Source organism: Elephantulus edwardii, unplaced genomic scaffold (genome assembly GCF_000299155.1).
Source record: "Elephantulus edwardii isolate Elephantulus edwardi_28Jun2011 unplaced genomic scaffold, EleEdw1.0 scaffold00148, whole genome shotgun sequence".
NCBI lineage: Eukaryota > Metazoa > Chordata > Mammalia > Macroscelidea > Macroscelididae > Elephantulus > Elephantulus edwardii.
In genome coordinates, this window is record NW_006399898.1 from 5,418,868 (window position 1) to 5,433,172 (window position 14,305).

General features: G+C 55.6%; 2 protein-coding genes across 3 annotated transcripts in view; both read right to left on the reverse strand.

Annotated features, from left to right (window-relative positions):
* WDR66 (WD repeat domain 66) overlaps positions 1–2,483 on the reverse strand; it is an 80,166-nt gene extending 77,683 nt beyond the window's left edge. The window contains exons 1-2 of the mRNA XM_006894711.1: positions 1,893–2,483; positions 849–1,127 (exon numbers count right to left, since the gene is read on the reverse strand). Of these exons, the coding sequence (XP_006894773.1) occupies positions 849–1,127; positions 1,893–2,483 (870 nt within the window). The remainder of the gene's footprint in view (positions 1–848; positions 1,128–1,892) is intronic.
* A 4,429-nt stretch (positions 2,484–6,912) lies between these two features.
* Positions 6,913–14,305, reverse strand: part of PSMD9 (proteasome (prosome, macropain) 26S subunit, non-ATPase, 9) — a 13,227-nt gene continuing 5,834 nt past the window's right edge. The window contains exons 3-6 of one of the 2 annotated variants that reach the window (XM_006894646.1): positions 12,304–12,509; positions 10,136–10,237; positions 7,408–7,496; positions 6,913–6,934 (exon numbers count right to left, since the gene is read on the reverse strand). In XM_006894646.1, the coding sequence (XP_006894708.1) occupies positions 6,913–6,934; positions 7,408–7,496; positions 10,136–10,237; positions 12,304–12,509 (419 nt within the window). The remainder of the gene's footprint in view (positions 6,935–7,407; positions 7,497–10,135; positions 10,238–12,303; positions 12,510–14,305) is intronic. The other variant, XM_006894647.1, reaches the window with a different exon arrangement.

Below are 14,305 nucleotides of genomic sequence, written 5' to 3' on the forward strand. Positions count from 1 at the left end.
GAGGAGGATAGGGATGGAGAGGAGGAGGGTGACGGGGAGGAGGAAGAGGGTGATGGAGAGGAGGAGGGTGATGGAGAGGAGGAGGAGGGTGATGGGGAGGAGGGTGATGGAGAGGAGGAGGGTGATGGAGAGGAGGAGGAGGGTGATGGGGAGGAGGGTGATGGAGAGGAGGAGGGTGGAGAGGAGGAGGAGGGTGATGGGGAGGAGGCGGGTGATGGAGGGGAGGAGGAGGGTGATGGAGAGGAGGAAGAGGGTGATGGAGAGGATGAGGAGCAGGATGGAGAGGAGGAGGGTGATGGAGAGGAGGTGGTGATGGAGAGGAGGTGGTGATGGAGAGGAGGTGGTGATGGAGAGGAGGAGCGTGATGGAGAGGAGGAGGATGGGGATGGAGAGGAGGAGGAGGGTGAGGAAGAGGAGGAGGGTGATGGAGAGGAGGAGGGTGACGGAGAGAAGGAGGGTGATGGGGAGGAGGGTGATGGAGAGGAGGAGGAGGGTGATGGAGAGGAGGAGGGTGATGGGGAGGAGGGTGATGGGGAGGAGGAGGAGGAGGGTGATGGGGAGGAGGAGGGTGAGAGAGAGGTGGAGGAGCGGCATGGAAGTCAGGGTAAAGAGGAGGAGAATGGGGGGCCACACCCCGTGTAACAGAAAACCCCGTGGAGCATTTCCTATTTGCTGTGTGGAACACCTAAACCCTGATGTTACGTTCAGTTCACAGGCATCCAGGTGCTGTCCGCACCCCACACTCCCCTGACCTCTCAAACACATTCTCTACTGCTAGTATAAAAAGTTCTCAGGTTCACAGCACCCTCATCTCCCCTCCCTCTGGAGGGCACGCCGGCCACACTTACCAAGGGGAACACTTTGCTCTTGTCATCGCCCTTTTTAAACAAAGCATCCTCTTCGGAGGTGCTGGCCACCAGGGACACGTCAGAGACCTCGCTTGGCTCTGAGATGTACGATATCTTCGCTTGCTGCCTCTGTTCTGGTCTCTCCTTGTCCTGGGGCATCCCAGGCTGCACCACGCGCTCCTCGGAGGACTGGATTTCCACAGAAGTGCTTTGATCCAAATCAAGACGTTCCAACTCGGAACTCCCCAATAAAACTTCTGAATCTGACACACGCTTTTTCTTAAAGAAAGACATGAACAGGAGACTGTGATTCCAGACATACTCCGTGCCGTTGTGGCCCCCCACTTCCCCCCCCCCCCCCCCGGTCTCTTCTTTATGACCCCTGATGAGCCTGCTAGCCTCTTTTGGAATCACTGCTGTCAGCTGTCATCAGGTGGATTTCTGACTCCCAGGCCCCCATGCATGCAGGGCAGAACTGCTCCCTGGGGCTGCGACCTTTTAAAACAGATTGCCAGGTCTTACCTACAAGGCACCATAGGTGGCTTTGAAACTGTCGAGGGTTTGGTTAGCACTTTACTGCTTTCCTCAGGCCAGCTTCTACTTCGGAATCCAGAAGTGTTTTTAGAAGAAAGCTTTGTACTTAAATAAAGTAAATCATGGGTGTGGGGGTTTAAGTTCAGCCTACACGTGGTATTTGTGGTGTCTAACAGGCTGCCTGGCCACAGCTAGTCATCCTTGGGCCAGAGCTGAGGTCTCCATCAGGGACAGGTCTTGCTATTCTCCACTACTGCGGTTGACTCCTATCAGTCAAAGGTCAGCTCCAATACACACCTCCTCCAAGAAGTTTTCCCTGACTTTCTACCTGGTCAGTAATCACCAATACAGGCTACACTTCGCATAAGTTTTATGTTTCGTGAGGAGTCATCCTCCCTACCCCACCCCCTACAGCTGAGAGATGGACCATGTCCTGTTACGTTTCTGCCCCCATGGCCAGCATTCAACTAAGGACTAAGAATGAAGATTCCGATTTACGAGGGAACTTACTGGAAGCTTTGCACCAGGAAACAGAAGTTGTTCCATGCTCTTCAAGGTCTGGGTGACTTCTTGGGCCACCGTGGCAAACTCTCCCTCTTCTCCCACAGCCTGTCCCGCTAGTTCCTCTGACATCCCTGCCGAAGTGTCCTCTGCTTCTGATCCCTGTTGGGCATCTTCTTCCTTTTGGTAATTCAGAGGGTAGTTGTCTTTGTCTTCTACTGTTGGGTAATTTGAATTTTCTTCTTCTCTACCTTCCTCCTCTTCTAGTCTTTGGGACTTTGGATTATATTCTTCTCCTTCTTCTTCCTCCTCCTCTTCTATTCTTAGATAATTTGGATTATATTCTTCTATTCCTCTATAACTTACATTATAGTCTTCTCCCATTCTTTGGTAACCCAAATTATAGTCTTCTTCCTCTTCTTCTATTCTTTGGGAATTTGAACTATATTCTCTTTCTCCTCTTCTGTCTCCTTCTATCCTTTTGTAATTTGGATTTTCTTCTTCTTCTCTCTCTTGGTAACTGGAATTTTCTTCTTCTTCCATTTCTGTTTCTTCATCTTCTTCTGTTTCTTCGGGTGGATTTTCCTCCACATCCGACATTCTTCCCTTTGGGGATTTCTCTAGAGAAATGGAAACAGTGCTCATCAGTAGGCCTCTCCGTTTCACACTTTCATTTCTTGGTGCACTAACTTATCCATGCAATGAGCAATCTCAGCTCTCGTTCCTGTCTAAGGAGAGAAAAAGAATGCTACATGTCCCAAACGGGAAAGCAGGTCCCAAATCTTACAAAGCAGCCATTCGTGGAGCCTCTCCTTCTTTCCAGGAGTAAGGTCAAGAGACTTCATTCCTTGGACCCAAATCCACAGGCCTCAAGGTGATTCTGACTCCTAGTGGTCCCCTTGGGGTGTCCAAGGCTGCCTCCTCTTCCTCCCTCTACTGCCTGGTCTAGTCAAGCCTCTGACCTGTCAGTTAGCAACCCAACACCTGCTACCCTTGGCCACGAGACTCCTCAGGAACTCTAAGTAGACACCTGGCCCCACGGGCAGTGGAAGACACAGCCAGGTGCTCACAGCACATCTAGCAGGAGAACCAACAGCGAGTGGCCGAAGCTGTGGCCATCGGAGCAGCCTGGTTCTGCCTCTCACTCACTCCCAGGCCTGGGCAGTCCTGTGAGCTCAGTCAAAATCAAGACCTCCCTGACCCCAGGGTGGAGCTGCACCAGGGGAGGGGGGCGGCCCAGAGGCTGTGCAAGGCTGCCCGGGTCCCGGTGCATCGGGAATGCGTGTCCAGGCGGTCAGTGCCCAGCACTGAGCCCTGCAGCGCCTGACACAAAGCCCCAGGGTGCCTGGGCCGAACGTCCAGGTGGTCAGCGCCCAGCACTGAGCCCTGCAGCGCCTGGGCCGAACGTCCAGGTGGTCAGCACCCAGCACTGAGCCCTGCAGCGCCTGGCACAAAGCCCCAGGGTGCCTGGGCCGAACGTCCAGGTGGTCAGCACCCAGCACTGAGCCCTGCAGCGCCTGGCACAAAGCCCCAGGGTGCCTGGGCCCAACGTCCAGGTGGTCAACGGTCTGGATGGCCAGTACCTGGGAACCCTGCAGCACCTGGGCCGCACGTCCAGGTGGTCAGTGCCCAGGAGCCTCGCAGCACCTGGGCCGTGTCCAGGTGGTCAGCGCCCTGCAAGGAGCCTCCCCCTCCACCCCTCCGTTCCCGGGCTGCCGCCGAGCAGACAGCGCAGCACGTGCGGACACAGCTCCAGCACCAGGCGCCTGGTCAGGACGCAGCACTCCCGGCACCGGGCTCAGAACCGGGCCGGGCGCTCCACGGTGACCACCGGACACTCACCCCGCCGACCCCCACGTCCAGGCGGCGCTGCGAGCAGGCAGTCCGGACCGCCCCTTCCCAACCGTCCACACCCGGCGGGCCGGGGCGCGAGGGCTGCGGCCGTGGGCAGTGCCGGGAGGCCCCCGTCCCCCGCTCCCCCGCCGGCCGGGACCCCCGAGGCCGCCGCCCTCACTCACACAGCGCCCGCCCACCGCCGCGTCCGGACCACTCCACGCCGGGACCGCCCGCAGCCGCCGCCGCCCGCTCCAGGCTCCCTAGTTACCGTTGCCACCCAAGCCCAGACTCCATGGCGACCGCCACCGCCGGACGCGCGCGACTAGCCGTAAAGTGAGACGGTTGGCTGGGGTCACGTGCCCGGAACGTGCCTGCGCGAGAGGCCCGCGCGCCCCCTACCGGCCGCCGGGAGACGCGTCGTGGGCGGGACCTGGGCCGGAAGCGCACTCCGTCCACGTGCCCCGTGCCCCGCCCCTCCATCCTGGTCCACTCCTGCCCTCTTGGTCCATCCTGGTCCCCACTGCCCTCCCCGGGCCGTCCCCTGAGAAGCGGCACGGGACGACACTGGCAAGTTCCTATTTTTCCCAACTTGGCAAGAGTTAAGTGAAAAATAGGAACTGTTAATAGAATTCTCTTTGGCCCCATTGCCATCTCATGGTATTTCGGACATCTACTGGCCGGGCCCCTGGCAGGTTCTGCTGGTTTAGTGGTGAGGAGCTGCGCTGCCGGCCCGAAAGGCAGAGGGTCTGAATCCACCAGCTGCTCTGCAGGGGAAAGATGGGTGATTGCCTCCTTTCCAATCCACAGCCTCTGAAAACCCAATGGAGGGTGCGCTCTGAGCCAGTTCTGACAGTGATTCTCTGTTTTGTTGTTTTGTTTTTGGTTTTTTTTAGAACATCCCGACAAGGAAGAGAAGGCGATCCCCCTTGATGTCAGGGTTCAAGGTCATACAGGGTCACGTGCTTGAGCTGCTGTCACAGAGCGATTCTCCAAAACCAGTGTGACTAGAAGGTTCTCAGCGTCCCTGGATGACACGTGGAGGAAGGTGCGCGGTTGCTGCATATGTTCTCAACAACAAAAGGAAGTGTTCCAGGCTGTGAAATCTGTGAGGACTACTTCTAAGTGAAGCTCTGCTGAATCTCGAACCACACGTGGTCACCCTGAAACCAGCACAGGGCGGCGGCCTGACGGAGAACATCCAGGCTGCCTTCAGTCCAGGGGAAGGGAGGGATCGATCTGCTGCCCTGCGTGTCCCGATGCTGCAAGCTGACTAATGCCATTGAGTTGACTGATTGACTTTTAGTGACAGAGAAACACTGCCTTCAGGGTCGCCAAGGCTGGGGACCCTCATGGAATCACACTGCCACACTGTTATTCCACAGAGCCACTAACTGGTGGCTTCCAACTGCCAACTTCTTGGCTGACAGCAGAGTGCTTTAACCACTACACTACCAGAGTTCCTTGAACGAATGTGTGTGTGTGTGTGTGTGTGTGTGTGTCTGTATATATCCAAAGAGGGGGAAAGGCAGCAAGGGAATGATAGAAGTCATTTGTTTAATAAGGCATCTTCATTATAATCTAGATATAAGGAAACAAGTGGAAGGCAGGCTGGCCTGTTTGACCACACAGTTCAACCAGCAGGCACTGGGAGGCATGCACCTCTCTAGCTAGAAGACCCACTTGGTGAGACAGGCTCCTGGTTGGGGCTGAGGACCCACAGCTGGAGTACATGCTGGTAGTGACTCCCGCCAGGGCAGGCTGCGGCCTGTGCCCTAGCCCACGGCTGCCAATTCTAACTCACACTGATCCCCCAGGGCACTTAACTGCTGCGCCACCAGAGCCCTGTATCTGTCTGTGTTGTGTGATGTGGAGGTGGAACTGACCCTCCAGCAGGTTTTCAGAGGCAGAAAACTGCACAGGAGATTGCTCATCCTCCAGTGCATTCGAACTCCGTGCCTCTGGGCTGCAGCGCAGCTTCTCACCTCCATGATCCCTACAGCTCTCCTCTGCCCTGTGGGGTCACGGTCAGTCCTAAAGGGCAGCTCTAGCTTAGCAGCTCCGGGTGTTTACAGAAAACATTGCTGCCCTCTGGTGGGTGAGAGGAGCCAACACCGTGGTGGTGGGGGCCCCGGATCAAGCCGGACTCCTACAAGCCACCGATCTGAAGCCTGTCCTGTGCTGTCCGCGTCATCTCGGACAAGTGAGCCCATTCTTTCCTCTTGAGAGTCACTGGTGGATGGGAACTGACGTGCGAACTTTACATCACAAGGGAGCCTCCCGAACGTCGCAAAAGACAGACATCAGACCAAGAGGAATGCTGAGACTCGGAACCACAGATTCCTAGTGCCATTTCTAAGTGTAATCCTCTCTCCAGAGAGACAATCTCACGTGGACACAGGTTCCAGGGAGCTCTGGGGCGAGACGGGAAGTGCTGGGCTGCAGGATCCAGGCTGTGCCCACACTGTTCAGGATGCACAAACCCAGCGAACGTCTACAGCCAGAACAGAACAGCTCAAGGCAGAGTCGAGAGTCACGGACACCACCCTCTAGGTTAACGGAGGGGAAAGGAATCCAGCATGTGCAATTGCTTAGGTGTGTAAGACTACAAGCTCTCAGAACGGTCAAGTGCACCGTGACAGCCAGCACAGGAGTGCTGGCCTGGGGGATGAGCTGGGCGGGTCAATCCTAGAAAGGTGAGTGGAAGTGGATTTGCAAGCGGGTAAAAACCCCATTCGCAGTGGGTGCCGCCCGAGACTCCGGCCAGATCCTGACTTCACGGCTGCCATCCTCTCCTAGGCCTGTCCCTGGAAGAGTGCTCTGGGCCGGCTGAGTTAACAGGGACTCAGTTATGAATGCCATGATCATACCGGCACACTGTAAAGCTGCATTTATTTGAAAAAAGCCATTTCCTAGAAGAATCAAACCATGGCAGCAACCAGCCCAAAGAACCCCTCACCTCCCTGATCCCCCACAATCCAGGGGTTCCCACTTGGAGTGGACAACCAGGTTTGTACAATGCCTTCATGTGGCCAGATTACACGGTCTCCCCGGGGGAAGGGTTTCCACCACCCAACTCAGGCTTCCAGCTGCATCCAGATCCGAGTCTGGGAGAGGAGAGAACAGACACGTGCCAGGAGACCCAAGGTCAAGGTGTGGGGAGAAGGCTTCCCGCTGCTGCTCCTGACCATCATCTCTACAAAGGGATAATGTTGCAGCTGAAAGAGAAGAAAAGGCACAGCTGAGGGTCTGAGGCTCGGATCACAAGGTGAGTCCACCCACAGACTTCACAACTCTTAGAGCAGACACCCGGCCAACCAAAACGAAAATCAACCCACTATTACGAGTGTGACTGTCAGGGGCCCTGGGGGACAGAGCCCTACAGGGTTTCAAGGCTGTAATCTTTAGGAGAGCAGACCACATCATCTTTCCACTACATAGTAGTTGGTGGGTTTGAACCACCAACCTTTCAGTGAGCCATCGTGTTCTTTAACCTCTGCACTTCAGGGCTCCTTGTCTGGTTAATGGAAGATCATTTTAATCCGATCGGAGACTCAAAGGGGCAAAGGTCAGATTCTCTGCTGCACCACCGCCTTGCTCTCCTCCTGCAGGGCTTTCGGGGAGACCCCTTCCTCCCAGGGCTCTGTCCTCTCTGCCCCCCAGCTGCAGCTAACACAGGCAGGCGCTTTACCCCAGCAGTCCTTTGCCTGCCCAGCGCGTTGGGACAAGTCTAAGCTGGTGCCTCTCTCCTCTCCGGATCACTGTCACATTCAACGGCTTCTGGAAGGAAAGTGAGCTCACGTCAGGGCCGGCCTCCTGCTCAGGGGTCGGAGGGGCCCAGGCCTGCGTGCGAAGACCACCTTCATCAGCCCTCACACCGGAAGGCTTTTATCTGAAGTACAGCCTTGGTGTTGGTGAGGGTGGGGGACGTGCGGCTCTTGGCGTCCCGGTGAACCCACACTGTCTTCCTGGAGAAACACCTCCCTGCCCACCCCCCAAATAAAGCGGATCTTTAAAAAGAGCAGACAAGCTAGGAGTGTAAAATGCGGCATCTACAATGAAAAGCAGTTTGGTGCTTCCTTAGCGGGAAACGGCAACATTGTTTGATCCAGCTATCCCATTACTATTTACCGCAAAGAAGTTAAGAGCGGCTAGAAGGGCACACCCGTGCTCACTGCGGCAGTATTCACAACTGCAGAGACGGAAATCACCGTCACCAGACAACTGGATAAAGAAGCTGCACACAGCACACAATGCGACACAACGCTGAAAGCAACAACGGGTTCATGGAACATGATGCATCGCGGATGCACCCGAGGACGGGTGACATCAGTCACAGAAGGGCTGTCCCCGCGTTACACCACGAGAAGCAAAAGCTCCGGGACGGTTCACACCCGGGCTCTGTCCTGAACGGTCAGCAGGGACAGGAAGAAAAAAGATAAAAAGTAATAAACAGGTAAATTCAGAGACGGGAAGGGGAATGTGATAAAGGGGGGATCAGACATTGTAATTCATTGTAGAGCTGATGTTAACAAAACACGTGCACAAATGACTGCATGGAAACTCAATATGATGTGAAAGCTTACTCAAATAAAAATTTAAAATAAATACAGAAAATGGAATTTTGATAATTATTGCTGTATCTTAATACCCTACTGTTCAAAAAGGAAAAAAGGAGCATACAGCATAGATTTTCTTTTTATCATAGTAGAACAGATAACTGAGAAAGTATGTCATTAGCTGTCTGTCTGTATGTCATATACTTCTGTCCGTCCAGTTTAGGGACAGTAATTATTCCAGCTGTTATTTGGCTGTCACCAAAAGGTGTATTCTACAAAAGCACAAGTTACATAAGCAGTGATGATTCCTAGGTTCATTATACACTAAAAACGAAAGTATCCAAAATGCCCATTACTAGGATATAATTCAAATAAGCTGAATGAAGCATTTTTTTAAACAAAAGAGCAAAGTGTAAAGGTGTTTGAATATATTTTCTAACAGGACATATGCATTTTTTGCATATACCAAGTCTCCCAGAAGAATAAACCAAACAAAACAAAGGCAAGCTCTGGAGACAAGGCTTTCCTTCAGGGCCCGGCAATAAAAGGACTCTCAACTCTCGCCAAGAAGGAGGTCACATACTTTTTCCTAAAAACCCACATTATCCTCTCCTGCAGTCTGTTAGCAAAATGAGAAAGTGTGAGGACGTCAGGGAGCACGCACGGGCTGGTGTGGGAATGGACCCACACGCCTACTCAGCGCAGGCACGCACTGTCTGTACCATGCACACGACCTGTGAACGTGACCAGTCACGGACAGGCAACCTGGCCCAGAGAGAGATCACTGGACCGAGAGACACAAAGCAGAGCGTTCTGTGAAAGTGGCCAAAAGAGGAAGTCCTGGGTACAAAAGGAGGGAAATGTGGAACAAAACCCAGAATCGTCAAAAAGACCTGGTTTGGGGAGCTCTGGTCGCCTAGTGGCAAGAAGTTGCACTGCAATCCCACAGGTGCACGGTTCAAATCCACCAGATGCTCTGCTGGGGAAGGAGGGACAATCTCCTCCTGTACCAGTCAGATCTGATTTGACGGTACACACACACACACACACACACACACACACACACACACAAAATTAATTTAAAAAAAAAAGACCTGGTTTATTGTTCCAACGAGACTACTGGACCACTGGCACCCTGAGACCGGGGCCCCAGAGGCCCTTCAAGCCTGGAACTGAACCCACACTGGGGAGCACCTGTTAGCCAAACAGAGAAGCAGATGCTGCAGAGCCACCAAGCACGTGGGAGCCAGCGGGACCCTCAGAGGGGAGGATGGGACAGGAAAGACGGACAGACGAGCCGGTTAACACGGGAAGGGGGGGCACAGAGCTGTCACATACAGCGTGGGACACGTCACATATTGTGTGCCAATTCCTGCACCGAAAACCAGTGTGCTTATTTATAAACTTCACCTAAATCATACTAAAATATTTTTAAAAAGTCAGCTTTGTCTGTGGGAGAACAGGGCAGGATGCAGAATGGAAGTGGGAGAGGGACGTTGGGATGGGTGTCTGGGAGAGGCCTCAGGGGGAAGGGGTCATGGGGCGAAGACAGGTCAGTTAATGGGGGTGGAGCAGGTATTCCAAGCATAGAACAGCCTGTGTGAGGCCTGCAGGCCAGTCCTGGGACCAGCACGCAGGCCCTGCAGAGGCCTGGAAGCCCCTCATGGACAGGCCTGTACCTGGGACCAGCACGCAGGCCCTGCAGAGGCCTGGAAGCCCCTCATGGACAGGCCTGTACCTGGGACCCGCACAGGGGCCCGCAGAGGCCTGGAAGCCCCTCGCCGACAGGTCTGTACCTGGGATTCACACACTGGAGGGCCCGCCGAGGCCCCTTACTGACTCACCCCCTCACTGACTCACCCCCTCGCTGTGCTGCACCACGTCCCCCACGTTCTGCAGTGATTGGAAGTTCTGGGTGTTGACTGAGCCAAACTCCACAATCTCATCATCCACCTGCAGACCCTAAAAAGAGAGAGGGGGGAACTGGGCTAGTGGTGGCTGTGCAGCGGGGTGGGTGTGCCATCAAGGTCAAGAGCTTGTCTTCCTCCTTGGAGAAGGGCAGGCTCAAAGGAGGGGGTGGAGAAGCAACGTCCTCCCTGAGGGGCCCTGGCGGGGAGATCTGTTAGTTATCAGACAACAAGTGGAACGGAGCCACCTGAAAGCCAGGTGCAGCTCTCCGAGTCCCGTCCAAGTTCAAGGGCAGGAAAAGGCGGCAGCCAGGGCTGCAGGGGCGGTGGTGACTCAGCGGCAGCTCCCCACAGAACCTCTGAGACGCCCGATGCCCAGGCAGAGAAAGACTCAGGTAAGATTTCCCCTGAGAGACCCCCCAACAAGCCCCAGAGTCAGTGACTCTCATCTGAGAACAAGACAGATACGGGAATGTCTGGCCGGGCAGTGTGGCGTCCTCTGCACTCAGCGCTGCTAGGAGTTGGAAGTGACTGACCAGCACCCATCGATGACTCGGGTCCAGATGTGGGGAACACAGTGCTGAGTGACAAAATTGTGCTCAAGCCGAGTGGTCATCAGAGAGGACAGCTGCCCCCGAAGCGGGTCCAGGGCTGAGAGTGAGGAGTCTGGCACCAGCTGTTGCCCCAGGTGGAGAGGACCTGGCCCAGGGGCATTAGTGGACATGTCCTCCCAGACACCTGTCGGCCCGGTCATCACAGGGCAACGGCAGAAAGCACCCCAGTGTCCACCAGCTGATGAACAGAAACGGGCTCCCTCACACAGGGTCCGAGAGGAAGGCAGAACTGACCGGCGACACAGGGAGACTGAGGCCAAGAAGCCAGACACAGAGTCACACAGTCGGATTCCCCTTCCATGGAGACGGGAAGAGGGAGAGCTGGGGCGGCCGGGGGCTGGGTTCTCAGGAAGGGGGCAGGCTGTCTCCAGGAAAGCAACATGCTCTAAAATCAACTGATTCGAGACTCAGGTGCTCCTGATCTCCGTCTGTGTTCTGTGGCTGCACGTGCACGTGTAAGCTGGACCGTGAGTAAGGGAGAGGGAAGGAGGCCCTGGAGTTGCGGTGCTGGAGCGGAGAGCGGAGCCTCCCGGGGACTGCCGACGGAACACATAAATCTCTCGTGGAAGAAGTGCAGCCCGGACGCTCCTCAGAGGCAAGAAGGGTGGGCTTCATCCCACATCCGTGGAGCACGCTGTCAGCAGGGACCACCTTGGAATAACCATCGAGCTGGGAAAGGCAGAGGGTCGCCCAAAGAGAGGCCGAGCCTTCAGGAGGCGGCATGTCACAGTGGCCACGGCCATGGGCAGGACTGCCGGTTCCGTCCGGCTGCTCACGGTGTCGGCAAACAAATTCTGAGACCCAAGTGCCTGCAGGCCGGCGGGTCTGCCTCACGGAGACCCTCTGCTGAGCGTCCACAGCTCCGGGGCCGTAGGAGCGAGTCAACTCGATGGCGCACGGCAACAAAACCGACTGTTTGCGGTGCTCGCACGACTGCGTGTTAGACTGTGGCCTCCACACGGGAGAACAGCGTGCTGTGTAAGTCCACCTCTGAGCTGGCGGAGAAGAAAGACACCAGGCAGGCGAGGAAACCATCACCAGGACGCCGGACGCAGAGTCCGTGGTAGGAGACAGGGAGGGACTTCGGCCACGACCCAGTCAGTCAGCGCCCCACCCAAATGAGCCCCAGGGAGGGCTGCCTGCTGCCCCCACACCTCGACACGGGCCCGACCCCATCACAGAAGGCCGGCACCTCCACTGTGCATCACACCCGTGTGCTATTCAACTGAATGAACTCACAGTAGCTCCTTCCAGTGGAGACGGCTGGGTCTGTCTCCCCACACCAGACCCAGAGGCCCCGGATGCCGGTCTGGGTTGGGGCCCAGACTTGGGAGGATCCACCTCCCCTCCACTTCCAACATGCAGGCCTTGAGACCCACTGAGCCCCTGGACACAGGTCTGGGTCAGCCCGGACTTACAAGGATTCATCTCCCCTCTGCCCCAATAACCTGGTCTTGAGACGCCCCCCGAAGCCCCTGTCTGCAGGTCTGGCTTGGCCTGGACTTACCGCCGTGCTGGCTGGGGAACCGGGGCTGATGCTGTTCACTTTGGCGAAGGCCTGCGCGGGGTGGGGGCCCTGGTCCGGCCGGCAGCTGGCAGCCTCGCTCTGGGCCTCGGCCATGTCCCGAGCCTGCTTCTCCTTGTCCCGGGCATGCAGCTGGTGCAGGGCCTCCTCCACCTGCTTCATTATCGCCTTGTGGTCGTTCTGTAAGCCTGAGCGGGGACCAGACGGACAGCTGAGGACGCAAGGCCTCACGTTCACCCCTGGATGTTTCCCGCACTGCACCCAGGAGTCCCAGAGTCACCAACAAATAACCAAAAGGCCTGGTGATCGGCTCCAAACCTTCGCTCAGTCCCACACCTGAAAACCCTACTGGAGGGCAGCCCTGGCCACACATATGCGTCTCCAGAGTCAGAACGGAGAGCCTGCCTTCGTTTTCATCGGAGGCAGATGCAGAGACCCAAGACCGGACACTGAGGACAAAGCACTGAAGGAGATGTCGCCAGGACTGCGCTATTTCTAGAAAAGCTGGAGATGAGGGGCTACGTAGACAAGAGAGATGAAGCAGGGAACACAGAGAGGAAACGGGTCGATGCTATCATGTGGAGACTGCTGTCAATGTTAGGAAACGCAGTACGCGTGAACTGCTGAATAGGAAATCAATTTGCTTGGTAAACTTTCATCCACATCATGGTTTTTTTTTTTAAAAAAAAAGGAAAGAAAATGAGGGCTTTTGTGGGGAGGCCTTGTGATTTCTTTGCACACGGGCAGAAGTCGAGGCCCACCCCGCATATCACCGCATTAGCAATCTTAGGGAGAACTCACTTGTCTTTAACCTGAGAGCAGACCCCCCACTCCTCAGAAGCCCACATAATTTCACAGGCGACGGAGTCAACGTTCTGTGAGGGTGAGGGGGAGCCCTCAGCAGACCCCCCGGCCGGCCCATCCACGAGCCACAAGGACAGCCGCAGACCACAGAAGGGGTTCGACGGCAGCCAGGAGGCCACGTGTGCGGGGGGCCATTCCCACGAGCCTGCAGGCACTAGGGGGCTTGGGTGCCTGACCCCAAGCAGGAGAAGACACCCACGTGGCTATCGTGGAGGACAAAGGAGGCCACGGTGCAAACAGCTGGGTCGTGACCTGCTGGCCAAAAGGCTGGCCGTCAGAACCTACCCACCAGTCCGTGGGACGGCCAGTCCCTTAAAGAGGAGAGACCGTGAACTGGACAAGATCAAAAGGGCGTCCATCATGTGCCCAGGGAGACAGCTTGGGAGGCAGGAAGGGACAGGACAAGAAGGGCGGATGGGAACAGGAAACCCAGGGAGGAAGGGTGCAGGGTGCTGTCACAAAGGAGGGACAGCAACAGTCACAAAACAGAAGCCCAGGAGCTGTCGAACGGAAAACCAAATTGCTCCGTACATTTTCACTTGTTGATTGCCTTCAAGTCAGGCACGACTCAGAGCGACCCTGTGAACAAAAGGCCTGAAGCCTTTCTGTAACTATCGACATTTACCAAAGTTCACAGAATTTCCAGAGGCATGTTGTTTAGGAAGTGGATGCCACTCCTGCTTCCAGAATCACAATAAAAAGGCATTTTAAAATAGAAAAGCTTATGAGCAAGAAATCCCTGAGGCAGTTCCCGCTGTCCCACAGAGTGGACAGTCTAGACACTGACTCAGCTGCACCCACTAACATTGTGGAGCAAATTTCCTGCGGGCAGAGGAGTCTGAGGGGAAGCTGACACTTTCTGGGGGGAGAATACTCCCCAGGAGAGAATTTTAAATGGGGGTGCTGGCTGGTACCGAACCTTTGGTCCTTCCTACCCCGTCCTTCCCCTTTTTCCTGCAGAGAGCACAGACGTGGAAACGGCCAAGATGAAAGTCAGACAAAAGCAGAGAGATCCAAGCGCATGGATAACATGTCAGGATGTTAGCCAAAAGGCCAGCCGTTCAAATCCAGCAGCAGCCACTCCAAGGCTGAAAGAAGGACCACCTCGTCCAGCAAGAAT